Source organism: Myotis myotis, unplaced genomic scaffold, assembly GCF_014108235.1.
Source record: "Myotis myotis isolate mMyoMyo1 unplaced genomic scaffold, mMyoMyo1.p scaffold_m19_p_6, whole genome shotgun sequence".
NCBI classification, from domain to species: Eukaryota; Metazoa; Chordata; class Mammalia; order Chiroptera; family Vespertilionidae; genus Myotis; species Myotis myotis.
In genome coordinates, this window is record NW_023416368.1 from 76,779,687 (window position 1) to 76,807,228 (window position 27,542).

At 48.1% G+C, this 27,542-nt stretch overlaps 1 protein-coding gene across 3 annotated transcripts in view; it reads left to right on the forward strand.

Moving 5' to 3' along the window:
* SCARA5 (scavenger receptor class A member 5) overlaps positions 1 to 26,874 on the forward strand; it is a 120,356-nt gene extending 93,482 nt beyond the window's left edge. Inside the window, exons 8-9 of one of the 3 annotated variants that reach the window (XM_036314126.1) lie at positions 8,517 to 8,711; positions 26,155 to 26,873. In XM_036314126.1, coding sequence (XP_036170019.1) covers positions 8,517 to 8,711; positions 26,155 to 26,297 — 338 coding nt within the window. In that variant the 3' untranslated portion in view covers positions 26,298 to 26,873. Of the gene's footprint in view, positions 1 to 8,516; positions 8,712 to 13,831; positions 15,965 to 26,154 lie in introns of those variants that run through there. The other 2 variants (XM_036314127.1, XM_036314128.1) reach the window with 2 other exon arrangements.
* Positions 26,875 to 27,542: the final 668 nt, after the last annotated feature.

Sequence of the window (27,542 nt, forward strand, 5' to 3'; positions counted from 1 at the left end):
CGTGTCTTTATTTTATAGCCAGATTCCACGAGGCAAAGTAAGGGTGTGGTCAAGATGTTTACAACATTCTTGTGAGTTTTGATCCTACTCAATAACATGCACCTGAACTCTATCAAGCCCACATCACTCAGGCACGTGGGGCCACATGTTCGGACCATAGGTTAAAGCTCACAACTATAGCTGTTGGCTATACTTGTCCTGGAACGGCTTTGCCCTTCAAGCTGGGACTTGCACGTGGCCATGAGAGGACTGTGCCCTCTCATTAGTCCGAGGCTCAAACCTGTCCAAGGCTGTAGCTGCTCTCCACAGACTCTCACTACCCTTTGAGGGGCCCCAGGAGCAAAAGCAAGACAAAGGACTCACCTCTGCACCTGGCCGCCAAGTAACTTCCTACAAATCCAGCTCTGAGCAGAACTTCTGGGCCGTAGAGACATCCTCCCACTGTGACGGGGAGGGCTCCTGCTTCAGGGCTGGGCAGGAAAAATGCTTCGTTTCCTTTTGATCAAACATACTTTCCCTGAACAACTACTGGGAGCCAGGCAGCCATGAGCAGGGTGTTGGAGAGACAGAATCAGCCAAGACAAACTCCCGGTTTCCAATGAACCTGCAATAGAAGAGGGAAGACCCACGGGTGAGTCAACATTTAAAACCCACCCAGCATGCCTAATGCAGTGTTGACTGGGGAGACACTTCTGCTACTTCTTTTACGCAGCGATGCCCAAGCACCCAGGGTGACTCGAAACCAAAGACACAGTGCAGTGGCCCCAAGGGCTGTGGATTGGAGACTCAGGTGTGGCCACTTTATCGTGTGACCTTGAGAATCCTTCTCTGAGGCTCAGCTTCCTCCCGTTAAATGGGTGTAATCTCACCCACCTTAGAGGGGGACTGCAAAGATCAAAGGGGACCATCGGGCAACATTTCTTTGAAGAGGCACAAAGCACCATATTAAGTGAGAGCATATTAAGTTTCCTAATTACCATTAGGAAATAGCATTTTATGAAGCACACCCACAGGCCAGACCACATTTTAAAAGGGATGCCCTCCAGCAGTGCCTGGCCAGAAACTCCTCAGTTTGCTTATGGCAGCGGTTCTCAACCTGTGGGTCGCAACCCCTTTGGGGGTGGAACGACCCTTTCACTGGGGTTGCCTAAATACATCCTGCATATCAGATATTTACATTACGATTCATAACAGTAGCAACATTACAGTTATGAAGTAGCAATGAAAATAATTTTATGGTTGGGGGTCACCACAACATGAGGAACTAACTGTATTAAAGGGTCGCGGCATTAGGAAGGTTGAGAACCACTGGCTTATGGGGTGACTGCTGTCCTCCCCATGTGAACCACATGTCCTGTGGATGTCAGAGCAAAAGAAATGTCCACAGAAGGACACGGCCCAGCTTTCTCCACCTCAGGGCAGGGGCTCTGAGGTCCTGGGCTGCGGGGCGGCTGGGTGCATAGGGAGTTCTTTCTGCACAAGAGAATAAAAGTTCAACTTCCTTAATGGGCAGCTGGTCCAGATTATGGCCTGGGCTCTACTCTGCAGCTGCAGAAAATCAGAGCCTGTTTTCCCATCCTCATGTGTTTATTTCTATGCTCCACAGCCTCCTTTCTGTCGACTTGTTTTGCTTTGGCGGGGCCTGGAAGTCAGGATAAACAAACCTAAAGGAGCTGCGATGTTTCAGGCACAGGCTGGGTGGGTTTCCCTCCTCTGCTTTTCTTGAGAAGCAAAGTTCTCTGGGTTTGGGGCCCTCCTGGTGCACAGCCAAGCAGGATCTAGGCTTATTTAGGGATCAGATCTGTTCTGAGAGCCCCTCAAAAGGGCTGTGAATCCTGTCCGTTCATTCATTCATTCATTCTTTCATTCATTCACTCACGCCCTCAGTCCAGTTGGTTGAGCACTGTCCTCTCCGCCTGCAAGAGGGCTGCTGCGGGGACCCAGGGGGGTGCGCTGGCCATGGCCGTGGCTTTCACAGGGATTACACTCATGAGTGTGGAAAGCCCTGGAAGAGGAAGTGGCAGGCAGTGTGTGCAGAGCACTTCCTGGGGCCACAGGCCAGGGAAACCCTCCCAGAGGAGGTGACATCTATAGGCCTTACTCACAAGGCCTGACAGCTGTGTAGCTGGGACTTGATCCCAGATCCGTCCCTTCAAACAGTACACTGAGCCCTGGCAGTGCATTGACATCACCTGTGAGCTGTTGGAAACTAGCCTGGCCCCCTCTTGGTAGACTTTTAAAGCGCCAAATTATATATAAGGCATAAGGCGGGGGGAGGGGGGGTGTAATATCTCAATCCCTAGGCAATTCTCCCATGTAGCCAGGGCTGAGAACCTCTGCTTTCATCCAAGGCACTTTTCCCTTTTCCTTACTGTTAAAGACACTAATTACTGCAGACCCCAGAAGGCTGTTTGGCGATAGATGGAAGGTGCTTTATACATGGAGAGGGCTGTTATTAAATACTTGTCTTGAGTACTCAGTCTGACAGTCATGTCTGTGGTTTGAACATGAAAGGACTTTTGCTCTTCTCCCTGGCTTCACCTTGTAGCAGCTGTGTGACCATCTGCAGATTCCTTGACTTTTCTGGGCTCATTTTCTTTTAAGGGGGAGCCATAACTAACTGTGAAGAAGCATGAGAAAATGCACGCACGAAGCACTTTGCACATGCCTGATGATGTCGGAACGGAGTACACATTATTCCTTTCGCTGTCTCTCCTTAACTGGGAATCTCTCCTGGGCAGCTCCCAGAACTTGGCTTTGTTGTAGTTGGGTTTGAGGGCGGCTCTGAGCCAGGTGTGGACAAGCCCTGCAGGGGAGTAGATAGTTCTAAGGCTACCCCAGCCCTGGAAATCGGTTCTTGGGATGGTGGCCACTGGCCCTTAGGCTGTCCTCCCAGACCCACTGAGGGGCTCAGTAATGACGCCACTCCCTCAGTTGTGCTCCCACCAGATGCTAGAGAAAGAAGGAGATATTTGACATCCCCCCCCCCCCAATTATAAGCACAAAACCCAAAGCATATGGAGCAAAACAAAGGTGGGGAGTAATTAGATGAAGAAACGCTGGAGCCGTTTGGAGATACCAGCGCCCAGTGAATAAAAGCAGATGCTGGTTTAAAAATCCCGGAATGGATGCCCAAGAGATGGTGTCAAGCTCCCTTCCATTCCCAGAGGCAGGATGAGCAGCTGTCAGGCGTGGTACTGGGTGGAGAGGATTCCTGTGCTTGAAGTGGGAGAGGGTGGCACAGCCCCTGACAGCCCTGGGACTCAATATTCAAACCCAGGGAGTCTGGGGTGGATCCAGCCTGCATTGTCTGGGCCCTGGTTTTCCCTATGTATGTATTTACAAGGCCCAGAGAACAAAGAAATACTCATTTTGAGAAGAGAATCCCCACATAGGAGATCTGTAAGGTCTGTGCTAGGAGCCCCACAGTGGCCTCAGCCCTAGCGCCCCATTCCTGGGCCATTCAGGAGCTGCTTTGCAGCTAAGGAATCACATCCAGCTCACATTAGAGAGCAGAAAGTTGCTGACAGCAGGAGCCGGACTTCTGCCGAAGCCCCTGTCCACCTCCCCTAATATGTTACCGACCCCAGGAACTGCGCCCTGGGGAGAGCAGAGGAAGTTAGGAGAGGAATCCAATTGGACCGATGAACCCCCTTTTGCTCCTCCTCCCCACGCAGCAGAGTTGCTTTGCAAAGAGGGTTGCAAGGATTCACTCCTGCTGAACCACTGTATCCAGCCATCCTTAGCAATGCATGAAGACCCCTCAGAGCTCACCCATGTGTTACTGGGCAAAGTGCTGACTGGCCAGGGGCGGGAGCTCACAGTGAGAGGTGCCCATAATGTGCCACATGCTATCGCTTGCACCCACCACCATTATACCCGTTTTCAGAAGAGGGTAGGTGTAGAGGGGTCACATCTGGCCTGCAGCAGAGCCAGAATTCAAACCCTGTGCCTAAGTCCAGACCCAGTCTCTTTCCACTCTCCCCCGGTGCCTCCCCACCAAATCCCCAAACCCACCCTGGGCCCAAGAGGCAAGTAGCTAAGCTCTGAGGCTGGTGTGTCAGATTCGCAGGCACCTCTTTGGGGATTTTTGCTGGCAAGGACCAGGGGTTCGGTGGGTCTCTTTAAGTCATGTGGGCTTATAATAAGGGCACCTTCTTTAGAAAAGCAGGACTCATAATATACTAGAAAGTGGGCCTGGAATGGGAAGATCATTCAGATTCAAGGCAGGTCTGGGGCCACAGCACTAGGGGTTCATGTCTTCGCTTTAGTGTCTTGTCTGCAACATGGCTTATTAATTCCTGTCCCTGCCTCTTCTTGCTTCTGCTCGGCCTTCTCCATTTCCCCCAGCTCAGATTCCTAAGAGAATCTGCGTGATCCTGACCATCATCATCACAGCGGTTTGGACAGAACTTTTGAGCCAGACCCATCCTTCATGTCCTTACCCATGTGTAAGGAAGGGCCCATGGGCAGTGAGCATGGCTTACACCTTGACCAGTTTGTCTAATAGCAGCCTTATCACATCGGATGTTAAAGAGAAACAAAACCAGCTGATAGTTAAAGTGGTCAGGATGCATTTTAATCAGTAATGCACAATTGCAATAGGAAAAAGAGACCAGCATGCACTGAACTAAATTTTGATTTGTACAGAGGTGACTGGGCATTTTAAAGGGACAATGGGGAGACAGGGAAGGGGTGAGTGGGGGCTCAGTAGAGTCAGGGGAGTGAAAAATTACAAAAAGCAGGAGGGGGTTGGCCCCTATGAAACCCATCTGGCGCTTCTCCAAGTTAGGTTCCTCCCTTCCCAAAGAGGCCGGGAGGCAGGGTCCTATCTTCAGGTGTTGGCTGGATGAACAGTAAATTCTTTTGATAACCTTGAGTTTTCTCAGGCAGGCACTTTAGGAGAGGCTAGGGCCATGCGTGGCTTGGAGCTGTTAGCAATTATGTTAGTGTCTTGTTCAAATCTTTACAGGCCAAGGTTGAGGCCTCGTAGATGAGAAGGCTCAGAGGGGTCTGGTTAGAGTTTGGTCAAGGAGAGACTCTTTGTCACTGATACCCTTAACACCCCTGGGAAGTGAGTGTGACCAGTGAAGAAATGAGGATGAGTGTGTCCTAGTGCCCCTATGACGTAAGAAGAGCACTGGCAGCATGCCTTGACCAGCCCCCTGTGAGTCCCCTCCTGCTGGCTCACTGCTCTCCTCGCCATCCCCACTGCCTGCCTCGGATCTGCCTGCCTGCATAGGATTTGTCCTATCGCACTTAGCAGTGGCATCTTGGAATTGTCTCGTAGTATTTTTATGTCCAGAGAAGAAGTAGGGGTAATAAACCTCTGTGTCCCCGTGGCTGGGCCAATACATGTTTAAAGATCGGCCAAGAATAGGGAGTCTACAATGATCTACATAAAGGCAGCACAAAGAGAGACAACCCAGAGTTGATGATGTGAACAGTGAGTGCATGGTCTCCATCCTGGAGCACCACCATTCCTGCCTGAGCTGGTGGGATCCGTGGGTGGGCACAGCACCCATTCTCAACAAGCGCGGCACCGCAGAGTAAGACTGGAACCAGAGAGACAGAGAAATCTGAGGCATTCAGCTGGAGATTCCACTCGTACCCACTAAAAAAAGTCATGCATCCAACCAGCCATCTGGTCTCCAGCCCATCTACTCCCCAAACATTTTCTTAGCATTTTCAGCCAGCCAAGCATAATATTAAGTACTGAGGGATCGTGGACAAATAAATCATTATCTCTCTTTGCAAGGAACTCTTCCCAGGGGGGAATCTGATATGTACAGGTAACCCTCAGAGACAGAGCTTGGCTTGAGCTCTCTCAAGCAGTGCCCTCTGGTCTGAGGCGTGCCAGCCTGCCTCCATCCTGGATCTACTGGTTGAACCTCGAACCAGCTTCACTCTGTGGTATGGCTTGGCGGTACTGAAAGTGGCTGGCATTGGAAAGAGCACGGGTCTAGAAAGGGAGGAACTTGGCATCCCTGTAACAGCCGGTTACTTTCTCTCTGAACCTCAATTTCCTCATTTCTAGACGTGGGGTTTGGACTGGGCAGTCACTGAGGTCTCTACAAGCGCTGACATTCTGTGTTCTTACCCAGAATGTCTCAAGGACAAATACAACACTTATTCATCCATGCACCCTTGATACCTAGCACAGTTTGGGAATATGGTAGCAATCCCTTAAGTGCATCTGTGAGCATCTGGGTGTCCCTACTATGGGGGTACAAGGAAAAAGCTCTGCCCAAGTCTCCACTCACTCTCCCTCCCCGTTCTGTGCTTCTGCTCCCATCGATGCACTCATCAATACTTGGCCATAATTATATTTGTATTTGTTTTTCAGCTTTATTGTTCATCTTTCCCACTAAAGTAGCAGTCCACGAAGGCAGAGACTGTTCCTAGATGTACCCACCTAGAACAGGGCCAGGCCCCTAAGAGATGGCCAGTCACTGATTTCGCGCAACGAAGAAGCGAAGAGTGAGTTCAGGATGGCGGAGCAGAGAGGATAGGGGAGAGCCTCCGAACGTCAGTCCTGGCTGCCCACCCCCGGCCCAGTCTCTTCCTGTTATTTTGACCTGACACCCTGAACTCTGCCTGGGCCATTTGGACCCACTGCCTCCTCCTTCCACTTTCACTCTACTTATGACCCCACCCGAGGCTTCTGTGGGAGGCCTCCTGGCCGAGGTGGCCCTCTGCCTCCTTGACAGGTGCTGACAGAGGCGAGGCAGGTCTGTGAGAAATCAAGGCTGACGTCTTGGCCTCGGCCAACCTACCCAGGGCCAAGCCCCCAGCCAGCCAGAGGCCAGGCCTTTGCTGCTACTGGCTCCAGGTTAGCAGGAAGGGGGTTTCTCTGTCTCAGGCCCGGCCCCTGTCTTCCAGCTTCTCTCCAGGTTTTCCCTCTCTCCAGATTTTCTGTGTTCCCTTGCTCATCCTCAGCTTTTTTTGACAACCTGGAGGGACTTTCAGTAAATGTGCATGGAGAGGATAGTGAGAGATGCGGGAAGCGTACACATGGCATTAAACATTGCGAGGAGCCTCTGAAAGTTGGCACCCTGTAATTTCTCAGCAGCTTGGAAACGGTGTGCTGTCCTGGTGACTTCTTTGGTTCCCCGAGCAGAATATTCTGGGGTTTTCCCTGCCCAGGCAGCATGTAGCAGACATATGGCCAGTTCTGCCTCCTCTCCTTTTTCGTGTGGCACAGATGTGGGGTTTATCAGCTCTGCCATCTTCTCCGGGGACCTGCGAAGGTCTTTGCCAAGTCACAGTCATTAGAAGCAGGAACCCCCCAGCCCACCTGGCGAAGAAAAGGGGAGTGGGGGGAGATGCAGTCCAAGGCTGCAGTCCTTATGGGGAGCAGCACTCCAGCAGTTTGCTGCTTCCTCTGGCAGTTCACATCGGGTCTCCTGCAGCTTGGCACCTGCTTGTCACCGGGTCCACCTCCACCCTACACGTCCCAGGTGATTTCTGGCTGCAAAAAAATACAACTTTGACATCTTCCCTGGCCTTAGAATCATGAACACTGGAGCTGAAAGGAGCATCTGAGCCTGTCACTTCCAGCACCACTCCACACATATATGACCTCAAAGTCATTTGGGGCACGTGAAACATACAGATCCCTGGTGGCTGCCACCAAGATTCGGACCCAGTAGGGCTGAGTGGGCCCAGGAATCTGCATTTTCACAGGCAAAGTACAGTGGATTTTCAGGGGAGTGAAACTAAACTGTATGAAATGATATAGGCGGATCCATTTGTCCAAATGCAAAGACTGTACAACACCAAAGAGTGAACCCTAATGTAAACTGTGGACTTTGCGTGGTGATGATATGTCAGTGTTATCGATTGCAACTAATGTACCACTTTGGTGGGGGATGTTGATACTGGGGGAGGCTGTGCATGTATGGGGGTCGGGGGGTGGGGAATCTCTGTACCCCCCTGTCCATTTTGCTGTGAACCTAAAAGTGCTCTTAAAAGTAAAGTCTATTCTCGTAGATATGGCTGCCAGGGGGAGGGGGGAGGGGGGGGGGAGGGGGGCTGGGTGAAAAAGATGAGGGATTAGGAAGTACACATTGGTAGTTACAAAATATTCACAGGAACATTCACAATTCATAGGGGAGATTGTCAGTGTTGCTGTAATAACTGTGTGTGGTGCCAGGTGGGCGCTGGAAATACCGGGGAGCGCTTTGTGAAGTGCCTGGTTGTCTGACCACTGTGCTGGACACCTGACACGAATACAAATAATAGTTGATGTAAACAGTAACCTAAAAAGAAAGAAAATAAATTCTATTAAGAGAAAATAAGAGGGGGAGAGAAGGAGGCTGATAAAGGGCAGTGGCCACCCACATGGTTTTTGCTGGTCACAGTTTGGGTCATGGCTGTCGCCCCAGCCCCTCTTCCCTGGGCAGGAGGGGTTGGTAGAGGGGAGTCAGGGAAGATCCCTGGAGGTAAGTGGGGGGCAGGGGTGGAAGCGGGGGTATATCCAGAGCAGAGGAGTGACTGTGGGCTGCTCCCAACAGGTGGCCTGGAGTCCCTGATGATCCGGCTGGTGAATGGCTCGGGCCCACACGAGGGCCGAGTGGAGGTGTACCACGAGCGGCGCTGGGGCACCGTGTGCGATGACGGCTGGGACAAGAAGGACGGGGACGTGGTGTGCCGCATGCTGGGCTTCCGCGGCGCACAGGAGGTGGCCCGGACCGCTCGATTCGGGCAAGGTAAGGCGCTCGGAGGAAAAGGCCCAGGGATCCTAGGACTGGTCTCCTCGCCAATACTCAAGACCCCTCTGCAGCCCTCCTGCCATGGCCCCCTGGCCTCTGCCCAGATAGCAGCTCTCTGTCCCCCAGGCAAGCCGGCCTGTCTTCGGACAGTGCTGACGGGCTGCAGGGACTTGTCCAGGAAAATACATGAGAGGAGGGGCCACATCCTGTCCAGACAGGGAAACGGAGCCAGGTCCCATCCAGACTGGCCATGGAGCCCTGCACGGCTCACAGCTGCCGTCTCCCCACCCCCACGAAGGGCTGCTGCCGTTCTTGCTCAGCATCGCATCCCTTAAACCTCAGTCACTGCTATGGACTGAATATTTGTGTCTCCCCCGAACTCATGTGCTGAAATGCTAATCCCCAACATGGTCGTAGGAGAGGGGCCTCTGGGAGGTGATTTGGTCACGGGTGGAGCCTTCTGATGGGATTAGTGCCCTTATAAAGGGGACCCCTAAGAGCTCCCTCCGCCTCCTCCTCCTGTGAGAAGACACAGAGAAATCTAAACCCAAAAGGGGGCCCTCACTAGGACCTGCCATGCTGGCTCCTGGTCTCCGACCTCCAGCATCTGGAGTTGGGAGAAATAAATGCCTGTTGTTCGTAAGCCAGCCATCGATGGGGCTTTGCCACAGCAGCCGGGCCGGCTAAGACAATCGCACTGACCGAAAGTGGCTCTTGGTGAAATCTGTTGTGACAGCTGGCGGGGTGCGGCCACTTGACCCCACACATACTAGCCTCCCTACTTCAAAGGCCAGTGTGCACAGGGGCTCAGAGGGCCCCGCCCAGGAGGGCAGCCCACCAGGCCGCCGGGCAGAGCACTGACCTCCCACTTAACGTTTGAGGCTGAATTTCAGCCTGTTTTCTTTAAGAAAAATTGCCATTTTTTGGTTGCATAAGGGACAGAAATAGTAGGGACAGTCCTCATTGTCAGTGTTTGAGTCCAATGAGGACTTGTTCCTAATAAGTGGAAGTAAAACATTATTTTGTGGGGGAGGATGATAAACTTTTAGAGAAGCCGAAATAGGCCATTTGGATGTCATGGGCAGCGTTAGCCTAAAACAGACTTTGTGGCCTTTTTCACTCCCTCTTGATTTTTATAACGTGTGACACATGGAGAAGTCCTCAACTTGCAGTTTGATTCTTTAAACCTGTCAATGGGGAACTGGACTTGCTTCTAGGCATGCATCACATTTACACCATGTTTTCCCCATCATGATCCAACATCTAATGTCATGTGACATTCAAGACCTTGCCAGGTAGGCAGGCCAGGCGATATGAATGGGAGCACAGGAGATGGGAGCCTGGGGTGGGGAGGAGACCCAGCAGCCCAGCCTGTTGGGCGCCCTTTCTCCAAGCTCAGGCTGCACTCCCTCCTCCTCCTCCTCCTCCTCCTCCTCCTCCTCCTCCTCCTCCTCCTCCTCCTCCTCCTTAAACATATTTTTTATTGCTTTCAGAGAGGAAGGGAGAGGGAGAGAGAGATAGAAACATCAATGACACGACAAGAGAGAACCATCGATTGGCTGCCTCCTGCACGCCCCCTACTGGGGACCGAGCCCACAACCTGAGAATGTGTCCTTGACTGGAATCGAACCCGGGACCCTACAGTCTGCAGGCCGAACTCTATCCACTGAGCCAAACTAGCTAGGGCTGCACTCCCTTCTTTCCATGGCAGTTTCTAGGCATCTCCTGTGGGCCAGCACTGGGCTCAGTGCAGAGCCACAGAGATGAGTAACCTAGTCTCTGCCCTCATATTTTTAGAAAGAGAGGAAGGGAAAGAGAGAGAGAGAGAGAGAGAGAGAGAGAGAGAGAGAGAGAGAGAGAGAGAGAGAGAAAGAAACATCTATGTGAAAGCAAACATCAATTGGCTGCCTCCTGCACATCCCTTACTAGGGATCGAGCCCACAACCCAGGCATGTGCCATGACTGGGAATCAAACTGATGACCTCTTGGTTCATGGTTGTCACTCAACCACTGAGCCACACCAGCTGGGCTATGCTGTCTTTTAATGTTACTCTAAGTAAACCTGCAGACGCTAAAATGTTAACTCCGTGAAGCAGAGAGATTTTTGTCATTTCTATCTTTTTCTGTTCAATAACATAGTCCAAATACCCAGAATAGTGCTGAGCATGGAGTGGGCCCTTACATATTTATTGAATGAATGAATCAATCAATCAATCAAATAAAATCTCACTGACTCATTCCAACAATATCCGCTTCAAACAGCCCCAAGTGCTCTGTCAGGGGACCTGGCCTCTAGTCCCAATTTTGCCTCCCCAGGATAAAATGTCAGCCCGGTGCTCCATTTTCCTGATCTGTATGGGGGAGCAGCAACCGTAGCCTGCTCACCTGATAGGGAGCTCCAAGACAGGCCCATGGGAGTGCAGACCTGGGGTAGGGCGGGGCCTCTCAGGCCTGAATTTGTGCACCTGCCGTGGAGCTCTTGTTCAGAGGCAGGCTCTGACTCAGTGGGGGGCCCACAACTCTGCCTTTCGAACAAGCTCCCAGGTGATGCTCTGCTGCTGGTCCTCGGGCCACGCTTGGGGTAATCCGAGGCCGGTTCTGAGGCTGAAGTGATGTTTGGTCCCTGGAGGGGGGGAGTTCTCGCTTCTCCGACATGGCGAGGAGAGATGGTTTGCGGGCTCGCGGGCCCCTCACCTCTGGCTGTACCTGCACTATTCAGTGCAGCTGACTGAGCGACCCTGCTCTCGTCTTATTAGCTCGTCCCTGGCGAACATTAGCCGGGACTCCCTGGCTAAACACCAACCAGAGTTTGGAGCTTCGTGATCCTCTATCCGCATTTGGGCTGCTAACCTGGGGTCTGTTCAGGATTCGTCAGTCCCCTCGATTTCCTTCTTTATTTGTTTTGGGTGTGACTAATCCCACACTGCTCTTGGGCCTGCAGCCTTTTCCTGGGTAAATTGTAAACTGATACGTTGTCCAGGAGACATTTAATCAGCGAGTTATTGCTCGGCCTCAAATGGTTTATTGTGTAAGAGGCACAGGGGATCCGGCCGGGGAAGAGGTTCTGGTGAAGAAACAGCATCCAAGGACAGCGGAAGGAGGCCTCTCCTCCCACATCCCCCTCCCCCTCCCCCCACTCCCAGTTCACTGCTCAGCAGTCCCATGACAACAGATGTGCCGATTTCTGCACAACAGAAATATTAGTTCATGCCATTGATTTAGGGTTTCTCCCATGCAGTTTGAGAGAGCGACAGTTTTAAGCTTTTAGCAGTCAGTGCTGACAATCCCTCTAAAAGGAGAGGCTGTGTGGCTGCTGAGAGGTGGGACAGGGAGGAGGCAGGGCTGGCATCAGAATGTAGGGACGATTTATGATCTCATTTGCTCAGACTGACATAGTCAGTGATGCTGAAGCCCATTTTATGATCTTTAACCCCATGCTTTTGGTTGCCAGCACAGAGACCTAGCAAGTTAAAGTGCTGGAGTGACCAACCATCCCAGTTTACCCAGAACTTACCCAGTTTTCACATGGAAATGGTCCCCCAGATGGGACCAAGATTTGAATCCAGGACTATCCTACGTATTGCACAGCCCTCCTTTTGCTGTACAGTGCTCTTCACACTGTAATGCATAACCACTTGGTTAAAAGGTAAAGTCTAGCCCTAACCAGTTTGGCTCAGTGGATAAAGCGTCGGCCTGCGGACTGAAGGGTCCCAGGTTCGATTCCAGTGAAGGGCATGTACCTTGGTTGCAGGCACATCCCCAGTGGGGGGTGTGCAGGAGGCAGCTGGTCGATGTTTCTCTCACCGATGTTTCTAACTCTCTATCCCTCTCCCTTCCTCTCTGTAAAAAAATCAATAAAACATATATATTTTTAAAAAGGTAGAGTCTAGTTCAGCAGGTCCAGGGCAGGACCCAAGGTTTTGCATTTCTAACAAGCTCTGGGTGATGCTAATGATGCTGTGGGCCAGGACCACACTTTGAGTAGCAGAGCTCTGAGCATTGCTTCCATGGCAGCCGTGAAGCTCAGCCCCCAAATGGGTTCCCACCATGTGGGGCCCGGTAAGGCCATCAGCCCAGAGACCCCCCCTGAACCATGGGTGATGGTCCTGCCAGTTCATCAGTGGGGATTCCAGGGACTTCTGGTGTAGCCTACCCCCCTCTCCACTGACTCCTCTGACCTCAGACAAGCCCTCTCCCTCCCCTGTGGGAGCCTCACCCAGCTGCCCTATTCCTCTGACATTTATTGAGGGGCCTCAATGCCAAGTTTATGTCTCTCAGGTGCAGTCCTGGGCAAGCCCTCTGACGGCTGCCTGCATGGGTGCCTTCAGACCTGCAGGTCTGTCCCCTTGAGATCTGGGTGAGCAGAGCTGACTGCAGGCAAAACTCAAATTGTTTGTCTTAGGGACCTTGAATTTTGGGGACTGATCCGACTACTATGGTTAGGGATGCTTCTGCCTGTCACCAAATATATGTCTAGTTATAATGTGAAAGTCTGGGGTCCTCTGCCATTCCAGCACCATGGTTTGGGACTCCTAGAATAGGAACCATCTAGGTGAAACTTCAGAAGACTAGGGATAATATTGGCACTTTGGTAATGGCCATTGTATCTGTCCAATCCAGGATCTGTCTGACATTGTCCCGCTGATCTGGCCCTGCCCGAGTATTCATCAACAAGACTGCAACATGTCGAACATCAGAAGTTACTCAGGTCTCATATAAAGTGTGGGCTTGTAAGTGGCTTGAGTTCAGACTCTGCCACTTACAGGCTGAGCAACCTTGCACTAATTGCTTTCTGAGCCTCAGTTTTCCTACCTAGGAAATGGGTTTATTGTTAACCTGTCTCACCGCACCATGGTGAGGATGGAGGAAGATCATAGGAAATACTCAGTAAAGACGACCCTGCCCACTATCAATTACAGTTATTCTCCCCTCGAGAAACTGAGCCCAGAAAATAAGTATGTGGTCTTGATGCAGTGGAGACGGCAGGTGGGAGCCACTAGAGTTGCCAGCACAGCCTAGGACAGCCTGGTCAAGGACAGACACAGGAGTGCTCTCGTTCCTCTCTGTGCTGCTCTCCTGCATACCTGCTGAGAAACCATGTTGAATTGTCTCCACAGGTACGGGAAGGATTTGGATGGATGATGTCGCCTGCAAGGGCACAGAAGACACCATCTTCCGCTGCACCTTCTCCAAGTGGGGGGTGACCAATTGCGGACATGCTGAGGATGCCGGGGTGACATGCATCAGACACTGAAAGTGGACACAGCCAAGGTCTGGGCCCTACTGCCCAGCCCCCTTCCTGCATTCCTAGGGTGGGGGCATCGCTTGGGGCACCTCTGACCACACCTCTGCCCTGTCTAGGCCAGCATCCTCCTCCCCCTCATCCCTATCCCAGGACCTCAGTGGCCTGTCATCATTCTCCTCTTGGACATCCGCTCCAAACTGTAACTCTGGGATCTACAGCCTGCATCTTCCTTCCACCAGAGTTCCTGAATGTGGAGTCCCGGTCAACTGGATCGCCATTTTGCCCAGCCTTCTAAGCACCATGCATCAGGCCTCCATATCCATGTTCCCTTTGGTCTGTTAGTTATAGATGGACGCTGAGACTGTGCTGGAGACAAATGCTGCCGTGGAGATGGGAGGGAGATATAACAGATCATTCACTCTTCAGATAATTCCCAAACCTCAGCTCAGCCAAGAGTTTTGACATCTTCCTTCCCAGCAAGAGACAATACTGAGTGATCCATCTTCCCCTCTTTACGATGCCTCGGCCTCCTTTTGTTAGTTTGGGGCAGTGACAGCTGTAGGAATGAGAGGGAAATCAAGTCACCTACAGGAATTGATTTGGATTTGGAAAAGGAGAGTGAAACTCACATTTATTGAGTCATCACCACGTGTGCTGCACAGTGTCTTGGGTACTAAATGTATCCACTTGGCAGCATTTCTATAAGGCATGTTAGCTCAGGTAAGTAAGATTTTACCTGCATACACCTGGCCTAGAAGTCCTAAAATGGAGAATGACGGAGACCACTGTTCCCACAGGAACCTTAGTGTGTCTTTGCTAGGCTTGAGCAAGAAGCTCAGGTGCAAGACCTGTGTGCCTGGAAGGTTACTTATTCCCAAACCTATGGAGGATGAGTGCAAGGGAAGACATGACTGGCTTCCAGGCCAACCATCCACAGAGAAGGAAGGGTGATGTGGAAGGTGACATGGGGGCTGTCGGGGTTAAACTGAAACCAACACTCAGTCACCTGGCAGTCAGGGTTCAAGCCAAGTCACCTACATCTCAGAGCTGTTTGGAGGTGACGACATTGAACCTTCCAGGCCTCTTGGGGTGTGATCCTGTGGTCAGGAGACCACGTGTCCTGATGGGTAGGAGTAGAAGGAAATGAGGATGCCTTATAACCTCCAGGGGAAGAAAGGGCCCTGGGCTTCTGCAAATCCTCCATCGGCACCCACTCCTGGTGATAGGGGCATCATATTCTGCTTTTGACACAAGAGGGAGATCAAAGTGGGCCCCCTGTGCGTTCCAGGACCAGCAAGGGAGCACAGATACACCCCATGTGGGGGAGTCCCAGACTCACAGTCAGGCCTGGGACACACAGCCACCTGTCGTATCAGGCGAGCATCAGCCTACCTGGGGGAAGGGACCCTCCTTTGTGGGCCCAGCAAAGCTCCTAGCTGACAACTAAACCAATATGTGCTATTGGTTGTTATTTGCTTACAATATGCTTGTTATTCATTAATGCCCTAATGATCAGAGATGCTCTTTCTGACCAATTGCTATGTTTACATAACTCGCATGTACTCATGCATTTTTTCCAGAGCCAATCTATGTATGCGTATATACACATGGTACTGTTTACATCATAGCCCAGCACATTGCAAAGTTTGTATTAAAAAGAAAAAAAAATACTAAAGGTGGAAAGATGTCACATTGAATGAAATAGATTCCCGAGTCGGTTCTGGCAAAGGAGCCGGTTACCCCACCGATGAAGGCCCGATGATTTTCTTACTTGGTCTTTTCATTTGGGAAAACACAAGTCTTGTCTTACATCAAATGAAAATGATGGTGATAGGTGTTGAACCCTAAAAACACAAAAGTCTACTAGTTTACATACCTACTTAAGAGGACATGGAAATCCCCAATGGGCCTATGTTTCAGGGACTGAAGGAAATTAGGCCTGGCCTACGATACATCCGACCTTTTGTAAGAAAGAATTGCAATAAAGTTAAGAACATGTCACTGACCAGCTTTGCATCACCTTTTTTCTCATGGAAACCCAGTGAGATGGTGGGAGCATTTCTCAGTGGGGACTGTGGTCGAATGGGCATCTGATGAGACGGTGCCTGATACTTCCTGAAGAGAATGAACAACACAGACCCAGGACACGCCCCAAGCCTTGTTTGGTCACCTAGGAAAGGGTCCCACGCAACAGAATAGTAGTCAAGGCGCGGGTTATAAGAAAATCGCTTTTGTAGTCAGTAAAGGGCAAACACGTGTCTATTTCCTCACACCTCCAGAGGTTTTACTTAGAGATGTGCTTCCACCTGGAGTTCTATTTCCGCGTGAGAAGATCGTCCAGATTTAGGCACCAGGTCTGTGAAGTCGCTGAGCCCCATCAGCTAATGAGCAGCAGGACCTCCCAGGCTCGGGACCTGAGCAAGTGCATGGAGATGGCCCAGCCACTGCGTAGTCTGGCCACGTGCTCAGAGCTGGCACCTCCGCGCATGTCTATCTAATGGCCCCAGGCTTGCTGTGGGCCATGGTACTTGGTAACGGAATTGAACAGAGGAAACTTGATTTCTGGAAACCCACAGAGGAGGCATCCTGGTTTTCTCCTTTAAAAAGCCAGGTGATACCCACCCCCAATCACTGTGTTTCCTGTTCTGTAAACAGGCCCCCATGGAGAAGGGCAGCAGCCTCTCTTGTCCTGCCCTTTCTAATGTCTACAAAGTGCTACTGATGCCCTCAGCTCAAATGCCTGTGAGGAACAACCTTCAGGGCCTGTGCTGTAGTTAAACCACCCACTCTAGTGGGCATGGTACATGGAAAGGTGTTGCAGCCGTGGGCAAACTACGGCCCTCAGGCCGGATCCGGCCCGTTTGAAATGAATAAAACTAAAAAAAAAAAGACCATACCCTTTTATGTAATGATGTTTACTTTGAATTTATACTAGTTCACACAAACACTCCATCCATGCTTTTGTTCCGGCCCTCCGGTCCAGTTTAAGAACCCATTGTGGCCCTCGAGTCAAAAAGTTTGCCCACCCCTGTGTTAGAGCTTTCTCCACCATCGGCACCCCTTAGTTCAGGTGTGGGCAAACTTTTTGACTCGAGGGCCACAATGGGTTCTTAAACTGGACCGGAGGGCCGGAACAAAAGCATGGATGGAGTGTTTGTGTGAACTAATATAAATTCAAAGTAAACATCATTACATAAAAGGGTATGGTCTTTTTTTTTTAGTTTTATTCATTTCAAACGGGCCGGATCCGGCCTGCGGGCCGTAGTTTGCCCACAGCTGCACTAAGAAGATCACACGGTAAATGGGGAAATTAGGACTTGAAATAAAAAAAAATCTTAAACACTGTACTCTATGTAACACAAGCAGTGGTAATATCAGAAATCTCAAAGGTTAACTCTGAGGAAGGTGGAGATGGAGGTTATAGAGCAATTGTGGCAGAATACAAAGTATTTGAGCCCTAGCTGGTTTGGTTCAGTGGAGAGAGTGTTGGCCTGCAGCCTGAAGGGTCCTGGTTCGATTCCCAGTCAGGGCACATGCCTAGGTTGTGGGCTCGGTCCCCAGTGTGGGCGTGCAGGAGGCAGCCGATCAGTGATTCTCTGTCATCGTTGATGTTTCTATCTCTCTCTTCCCCTCTGAAATCAATAAAAATATATTTTTAAAAAATAAACAGCTCTGCATTCAGTTACCTACATTCAAATGACTCAAGGCACCAGCTACAGAATGAACCCATAGGGAGCTCTTACACTAGGGCCAACCCACACAGAACAATCACAGACGTCTCTGATCCACAAATGACTGGCTACATAGTCTGGAGACGCTCCTTCCTGGCCAGTCCCGGAAGACCTCCACTTCTTTACAGCATTTAAAGGAGTCAGGCAGCGGTCAGCTTACGGAACTCCTAGGATCTGTTCATCCGTTAAATCATAAAAGGAGTCCAGCCACGATCCAAAATACTTTGAGTTTTTTGTTTTCTTTTCTTTTTAATCCTCACCCGAGGATATTTTCCCATTGGTTTTTAGAGAGAGTGGAAGAGAGAAGGAAAGACAGAGAAATATCAATGTGAGAGAAACACATCGATGGGTTGCCTCCTACACAAGCCCCAAGCAGGACCCTGACTGGGGAGGAGCTGGCAACCGAGGTGTATGCTCTTGACCATAATCGAACCCGGGACCCATCGGTGGGTAAGCCGGCGCTCTACCCACTGAGCAACACTGGCTAGGACAGTTTGTTTTTTCTTTTCCCATATTCCTCAGCACTTTGGGTCTTTCTGAAATTAGTCCTAAGATCTTCTCTCTTAGCAAAAAATTCCACCGCAAATCATTTTGCGTATAATTTCTTCCCTCTCTAAAATCACTGGGCAATTTTATTTATTCTTGAGTCACAAATTTGATTGAGGAGGACAGTGTTGGACATTCGGAGCTGTATAACTTCATGCAAAGAAGCCAGGCTCCACCACAATACATAGTAATCATAGCACATGGGGCAACATTTCCTGAATCGAGAGAAAGAGCCATTTACTATTTATGCTGAACGTATTTATTACCTAAGTTATCTAGTTATAACCAGACAAATATTTTATTCCTTCCATGTGTTTCTGAGACATAGTGATACTTAAACAAAGAAAACCAGAAAGTTAAGAAACATAAAGGACCGTATTTTGAGATCCTTCTTGGGTGGGTTAGTGTCAGGCAGGAGAAGGCAAAAGGCAGGTGTGGCATCTCTGCATTCACACAGGGAGGGCTGTGCCAGAGGGAGTGGGTTCAGACTGGGATAAGGGGTTGAGTGGCAAGAAAAGAGGTAATTTACTAGGAAAATCAAGATGGGAGTTGGGTTTGTTAGAAAGCGACAAGACCAATTTTTTTTTTTTGGACCTTTCTATAAGGATTCAGAGTTTTGAGTTGGGGACCAGAAACTTCAGGTTCTGTTATAGACACAAAATCAGAGGAAGGCGATTAGAATCAGGGGTCTTATGAACAGTGTGCACCCTTTTCTCCTGTCAACTTCTTATCTACAATTGGGGGCAGTAGTATCTTCTGATGGCAAGATTGCACTAAGAAACAGGATGTTTGAGTAGGTCACGGTGTGGGTGTTGCATATACCTAGCAGGGGTCCTCAAACTGCGGCCCGCCAAAAACATTTATCCGGCCCGCCGGTGTTTTTGCCGCCGCTGCCTGTTGCTTAGCAGCCTACTAGTTTTTTTTTTTTAAACTATAGTCCGGCCCTCCAACGGTCTGAGGGACAGTGAACTGGCCCCCTGTTTAAAAAGTTTGAGGACCCCTAGGTCCTAGTGGATCAATCTCCTTGGACACTGTGCTTTCATTAGGGTCATCTCCCATGAGGTGGCCAAGGATACTGCCTGAGGGTGGGCCTTGGCTGGAATGACGCTGCCAATATAAAACCCAGAGCCATTACTTCTCTACCCATTCTAATAAATGTCATCTGGTTTTTATTAAAACAGTTCAACAATGACATCTGCTGTTTTGCTAAAATGATTATCATAACGAGCAAGACTTGATGAAACACCAAGCTGAGTACTTACTTCTCTGCGTGTGTCATAACGCTCATTCAAGCTCTATCCTTTCACGAGAGCTGGATTAGAAGAGTCCTTGCTTCTTTTCAGATCCTGTATGTATGGCCCTGGGGCATCAGAACAGTGTGGCATCTATACCTTTTGCTACTTTGCAAGTTGAACATTTGTGTCGATTATTATGTGACTGTCTCTCCGCCCCAAGCACGTCCCTATACACAGCTTGTGAAACTCTGCAAATGGCACTTCTGCTTCGGGCTCCCTGATGGGCTCTACACGTAGGCAGCGCTAGAGGGAGACCGTGAGGCTGAGTGCGTGGAAGGGCTTGATCTTAACTATCTGCTCCTCTAGGCTGCTGCAGGGACAACGCTTGTCCCTCTGCGAGCTTTCCCTGTTTGCTTGAGGTTTCTGTAAGCATCACCCCAGCAAGACGCCTTCCTGGAGCATCTGAGGTGCCTTCCTGGAGCATCAGCTGGATCTAGTCTGCAGTTTTCCCAACACTATGGGACCAGCCTCATCATGTCCGCTCAGAGAGAGATACCGGCACCACCAGCCAGCACCTCCCAGCCCCAAGCTCTGCAGGGCCCCTCCTCTACATTTCTCCCTTAGTTTTCTTGGTTCTTTCAACTATAGGGAAATGTGCTTCTCTCTCTCTCTCTCTCTCTCTCTCTCTCTCTCTCTCTCTCTCTCTCTCTCTGTTTTTTATAAATTTTCAGAGAGAGACAAGAAGGGAGAGGGAGAGATAGAAACATTGATAAGAGAAAAACAACATCAATTGGCTGCCCCTGCACTCCCCGGCTGGGGATCGAGCCTACAACCTGGACATGTGCTCTGACTAGGAATGGAACTAGTGACCGCTTGGTGCATGTGTTGATGCGACACGCAACCACTGAGCCACACCGGCTGGGCTGTAGTTGCTTCTTATAGTTACTACTACCATGATCTCGTAATTATCCCTTTGCTCTTTCAGTTAGCTAGCTAACAGATTTTTTTATATTAAATATTCTCTCAAATAAGTATTATGGTTTTGCCTTCTGGCTGAACCTTGACTGTTACAGCTTGTCAAGTTGCAGAGCCAGTGTGGCTCAGTGGTCAAGCGTCGACCTGTGAACCAGGAAGGAAGGTCACACACAGTTTGATTCCCAGTCAGGGCACATGCCTGGTTTTTGGGCTTGATCCCCAGTAGGGGGCATGCACGAGGCAGCCCAGCAATAATCCTCTCTTATCATTGATGTTTCTCTCTCTCTCACCCTCTCCCTTCTGCTCTGAAATCAATTTTTTTTAAGTATTTAAAAAAAATTAAAAAGCTTGTCAAGTCATTGCTAGGGACTCTCTTGTACAAACATAGCCACCAAAGGTAACCATTTCTTCTAGACCAAGTTATATTTTTAAACATCTAAACAAATAAGCAAAAAAGTCAAGGTTTTAAAAAACATCAAGAAGTAAAATTGGCTCTCCCCTCCTTTAGAGTCAAAGATAAGAAATGAAAATGTAGTAAGTGCTTACAACAGAGTCATAAGCCTTAAGACAATTCTGTAGGTTAATTTTTCCATTTTATAGATAAGGAAAGTGACCCTCAGGAAGGACAGTAAGTAACCCAAAGTGGCACAACCAGTAAGTGGCCAAGTTGAGACAAGATCAGACCTAAACCTAAAGCTGTGCCATGCTGCCCCCACAAGCTAGGCTGGCATGAACCATTCCTTCTCACAATAAAGAGAATAAATTCACTCAAACTGAACACATGTGGTACAGCTCTAGAACGTGGGAAAGTGGGTATTAAAAGTTAAGCAAGCAGCATTCTTTGCCTCCAGGAAGCTCTCAGTCTAGTGGGAAAGACAAGATCATGACAATGTGGTATTAATTAGTGCAAACCAGAGGAGTGGAATAAATTACAATGGAATAAGGACTAACTTTACTGTGGTTGGTGTTATGGACACTGACCCTAAACAAACATCATTACCATTAGGTCTTCTTTAGCAGTCAGTAATTGACTCTGCTATGGAATATCAAGAATGTGGGCCCGGCCGGTGTGGCTCAATGGTTGAGCATTGACCCATGCACCAGTAGGTAACAGTTCAATTCCTGATCAGGGCACATGCCCAGGCTGTGGGCTCCATCCCCAGTAGGGGCATGCAGGAGGCAGCCAATCAATGATTCTCTTTCATCATTGCTATTTCTATCTCTCCCTCTCCCTTCCTCTCTGAAATAAATAAAAAAATATTTTTTTAAAAAGAATGAGGGTCAAAAGAAAAAAGGAAGGAAGGAAGGAAGGAAGGAAGGAAGGAAGGAAGGAAGGAAGGAAGGAAGGAAGGAGAAAGGAAAGGGAACTATACTTATTGAACATCTTGTATTTGCTAGGTGCTTCCCTTATTCTGCCTTACAAATCCTCACAGCATTCTATGAGGAGTAAATTATTATTAGCTCCATGTTACAGATGTAAAAACTGAAGCTCAGAGGAGTTAACGAACTTGCCTGGGGTCATGTAGCTACCAAGGGGTAGAGTTGGGCTAAGCCATGGCCACAGGTGTGGAGATAAGGGGTCAGACCTGAGAGGTTTAGGAAGTGGTTACTTCCCTGTGATGTTTCTGACTCTCCATAAGGTGCAATGAGAGACGGAAAGTTTATTAAGATACTACTTTGTGCCTCATACTGCTGATGCTTCTACAGTGTCTTTGTTACAATGAAAGCAGATAGGAACTCCTTAGGGTAAGAAAATTAGACCCATGCCCTCACTGACATTTATGTTCCCGTGTTAGGAATAGGGAGCACTATCCTGCTCATCAATGCTTTCTAGCAAATCAAAACATATTTATCAACCTATGGGTCTGCCCACTCTTACTCATAGCCTATCATGAACACACCCCCATTCCAAATACAGTCATGTGCCACATAACCAGGTTTAGGTCAACCATTGCTGCTTATTCGACGGTAGCCCCATAAGATTATAACGGGGCTCGAAAATTCCTGTCACCTACTGATGTCATAACGTCATAGTGCAACACATTACTCATGTGTTGTGGTGATACTGATATAAATAAACCTACTGTGCTGCCAGTCATATAAAAGTATAGCACATATAATTATCTATAGTACATAATACTTGATAATGTTAATAAATGATTTTATTTCTGGTTTATGCATTAGTTCCACTATGCTATGATTGTTATTTCAAAGTGCACTTTTTCTACTTATAAAGAAAGCTTGCTGTAAACAGCATGCCCATTACACCAGCAACAGCCTCAGACAGCTCATGTTTACCTCATCTCTTGATTGCATCATTTTCTCTTGTACTTGATATAATCTCATGTTGCTTTGTCCATCATGGCCCCTATCCATATAAAATTCACTGCCAGCATTTCCTGGAAGAGGCTACCTTGAGTGATTGACCTGGAAACAAGTTTAAATGATTAAGGGCTTATGAAGGTGGAAAATCAGTGATGGTTATTGCTCACCGGTCAGACATGTCCCATTCCACCATCGCTGAGATCTCGAAGAACAAGAACAAAGGATCAGCTTCATTGAAAAGCCAGACTAACGAAAATTTGAGAAGGGTGTATATCCGATGTGGAGAAACTTCTAATGACCTGGATTGAAGACCAGACACAGAAGTGTGTCCCTCTCAGCACCATGACGATCACAACCAAAGCAATCACACTGTTTGCGATGTTGAAAGAAAAGGCTGGGCCAGACCACAATGTTGAACTCACTGCTAGCTCTGGGTGGTTTAAATGATCCAGGAGTCGTTATTTATTACTTAATGTAAAAATACAAGTGCTGATGGGAAGGCAGCTGAAGAATTTTTGGAAACTCCAGATAAGCTGGTTGTGGAGGAAAATTACACGCCAGAGCAAATATTCAAGATGGATAGAGTCTCCTTATTCTGGAAACAGATTCAGGAAAGGACTTTCACTCAGGAGGAGGCCGAGCCAGGCTTCCAGGCTTTTAAGGACAGGACAACAGTCTTGCTTGGGGGCAATGTTGTGGCCACAAATGGAGACCCTTTGTGATCTGGGGGGGAGAACCCCAAGGCCTTCAAGCATGGTCACCAGCACAGACTGCCCGTGTTCTATAGGAGCAATGGGAAGCCTTGGTGACCCAGCTCCTCTTCCTGAATTGCTTGGCCAACAACATGGGGAAGCACTGTTTGGAGAATAACATACCTTTCGAGAGTTTGCTTATTGTTGATAATGCTCCCGAACATCCTCCTTTTATTTGTATTCTTTATCCCAAGGTCAAAGTGGTGTTCTCCTTTCAAACACCACCTCTCTGATTTAACCAATGGATCAGGGAGTGATCGCAGCTTTTAAGGCCTACTGTCTGAGGAAGATCTTTGCTCAGCCGTTGGTGCAAATGAGGAAGACACGGATGCAATTCTGGAAGGACTACAACTTCTACGATTCCATCAAGAGCCTTTCTTCGGCTTGGGGTGATATCACCAAGGAAAGTATGAATGGCATCCGGACGAAGACACTCAAGAGGTTTATCCATGACTTCAAAGGATTTTCCAATAATGAGGAGGTTGGAAAAAAATCAACAAGGCTGTGGTAGAGATGGCAACCAACGTTAAGCTGGGTGTGGAGGAGGATGGCCTTGAGGAAGCCCTGGAGGTGGTTCCTGAGGACTTGACTAATGAGGAGTTTTTGGAACTGGAACTGGAACCCATAGCAAGAGAAAAGGAAACCTCAAGAGAAGGATTAAAAAGAACCCCCAGGAAAATTCAAGGTGAAGGGTTTAGCAGAAGCTTTTACAAGCTTCTTAAAAAGTTCAAAAACATGGACCCCCACACAGAAAGGTTTTCATTAATAGAGAAATGTTCATGGCGCATTATCTTCTTACCAGCAAATCAGTGATGAAAAAAAGAAACAAACCAAGGAAACCACCATGGACCTATTTCTGAGAAGAGTGACACCTCCTCAAGAAGAGCCCCGGCAGCTCCTTCAGGAGGTGTCCCAGGAAGAGGCATCGTTATCACAGGAGATGACAGCTCCATGCGTGTTCCTGCCCCTGAAGACCTTCCAGTGGGACAGGACGAGGCGGTGGAAGACAGTGATATTGACGATCCTGACCCTGTCGAGGCCTCGGCTAACGTGTTTGTTTGTACCTTAGTTTTTAACAACATCAAAAAAAATTTTAAGTAAAATATTTTACAAGAGAAAAGCTTATAGAATAAGGAAATAAAGAAAATATTATTGTCCAGCTGTACAAGGTGTTCGTGTTTTAAACTAGTGTTATTCTAAAAGAGTTGAAAAGTTAAAAAATCAAAAAGTTTATAAGTAAAAACGTTACAGTTTGCTAAGGTTAATTTATTATTAAAGAAAGAAAGATATTTTTTATTAGTTACGTGTAGCCTGAGTGTGCAGCATTTATAAAGCCTACAGTGGTGTAGAGTAGTATCCTAGGCCTTCACATTCCCTTGCCACTCACTGACTCACCCAGAGCCAGTCCTGCAAACTCCAGTCATGGTAAGTGCCCTATGCAGGTGTACCATTTTTGTATCTTTTCTACCATATTTTTCCTAAACATTTTTCTATGTTTAGGTATGTTTCGATACACAAATACTTACCCTTGTGTTGCAATTGCCTACAGCGTTCAGGACAGTAACATGCTCTACAAGCTGGTAGCTTACGAGCAATCGGCCAGGCATGTAGCCTAGGTGTGCAGTAGGCTATCCCATCTGGGCGTGTGTAAGTCACTCTGTATTGTTTGGACAACACGGAATTGCCTAATGACGCTTTTCTCAGAATGCATAGCCGTCATTAAGCGACCCATGACTGTACTGCTGCAAAACCTGTCTTCCCTCTTCTTGTCAGACTATCTTTTGATCTACAGAGTCCAACTTAGATGAGCATCCAGACGCCCCCTCTTTTTAGGTCTGTGTCTTTTCTTCCTTCCTTACCCCTTTGCCCAACCACCAGGGTCCCAGCTCCTGGACCAAGGTGCTATCCTGGATGATCAGTCCTTCTGCAAGGAACGCACATGCAACACCAGCAACCCTGTTATTTCTCCTGAATGCCTCTCAGCGCAATGGTGTGAGGCTAAATCAGCCGTGGGCAAACTACAGCCTGTGGGCCAGATCCGGCCCCTTTGAAATGAATAAAACTAAAAAAAAGCCAAAACCGGTTTGGCTCAGTGGATGGAGCGTCGGCCTGAGGACTGGGGGGTCCCAGGTTCGATTCCGGTCAAGGGCATGTACCTGGGTTGTGGGCACATCCCCAGTGGGAGATGTGCAGGAGGCAGCTGATCGATGTTCCTCTCTCATCGATGTTTCTAATTCTCTATCTCTCTCCTTTCCTCTCTGTAAAAAATCAATAAAATATATTAAAAAAAAAACAAAACAAAAAAAACCGTACCCTTTTATGTAATGATGTTTACTTTGAATTTATATTAGTTCACACAACCACTCCATCCATGCTTTTGTTCCGGCCCTCCCGGTCCAGTTTAAGAACCCATTGTGGCCCTCTAGTCAAAAAGTTTGCCCACCCCTGGGCTAAATGATCCCTTCCCCTTCAAGAGGGAGAATGGGGAGGAATGAAGGGGATGGAGGTACCGAAAACCCCACCCTGCCTTGGAAACATTTTTCCAAATGACGACCTGCTTTTATTTTTCTTACTTTGTGCAATGACAGGAAGTAGCACATTTAAATGTTTATTAATCCCCTTTCTTGCCAGGAACACTGCCGGGTGCTGGAGACACAAGTTGCAAAAGACAGTCTGTTCAAGCCGCAAATGATTGCAAAGAAGAGACCCACTCAAACAGGCTCACCTGCAGGATTTTGTGCAAGCCACGCACTACCTGGGCTAATCAGCTGTAGCCCAACTAGAGGAGCCAACAAGAGACCATAGCCACGTGGCCGAGACGTCTGCTTTTGTGTAAGGAGTTGTGGGTGGAATATTCATCTTAGGAGCGATGGGAAGTAGGCAATATTAGCATCTCTGGACACAGTCCCTGCCCTCAAGGTGCTCTCAGTTTAAAAGAAAGATGGACAACAAAACTGGCAATAACTAAGTTAATTATCAGTGTTACAAAAGCACAGAAGAGGCCCATCTCACTCAGATGGAGGGGTGCAAGAACGTTTCCTAAGAGTCAGGCCCCTGAAGTGAATCTTGAGGGTGAGCTCAAACAGCTACATCAGACCTGCAAAACTAAAAATGTGGAGCATGTCAAGTGTGAATGAGGCTATGGAAGACAGGAACTTTTGTGCACTGCTGGCCTGAGTACTGATATGGCTGTTCTGATTAATATTCTGACAGTATTTAGTAAAATTAAATATGATTAAGCCTGTGACCAAGCAATCCCACTCTGAGGAATGCATGTCAGAGAAATGTATGTCAAGGAATCAGATAAGTAAAATGTGGTGGGTGCATACTTTAGAATATCATGTAAAGGAAACAATGAAATATATATGTGTGTATGTAATATATATTTTACATATATATACACATACATGGAATATATATTTTATATATATATATATATATATATATATATATATCTCAACATGGAAAAAGCTCAAAATAATATTAAATTAAAAAAAGATACAAAATGAAAATTAGAGTACTACTTCTGCTTGCAGCCATGATGGTCAGTTGTAGGTAAATATAACCAATGTTTTCCTTGGCATTTAAATCTCTTTGAAAAATGATGACTGGAATGGGGGTTTTGTAAAAGGTAAAGGGAGCCAAATATATGGTGATGAAGATGATTTGACTTTGGGTGGGGGGCACACAATGCAATATACAAATCATGTATCAGAGAAATCTACACCTGAAACCTATATATTCTTATTAATCAATGTCACCCCCAGTAAATTTAATAAAAAAGAAAGAATAAACTGTTCAAAAATAACAATGACTTGTGTGGGGATATAAAGTTATAACATCATTTTGGAAAACAATCTGGCAGTTTCTTAAAAATTTAAATATATACCTACCATCCCACACAGACATTTCAATCCTAAGTATTTACCTAAGAGAAATACAAGCACATGTTTACATATAGACTTGTATAAAATGCTCACAGCAGCTTTATTTGTAATACACAAACTTTGGAACAACCT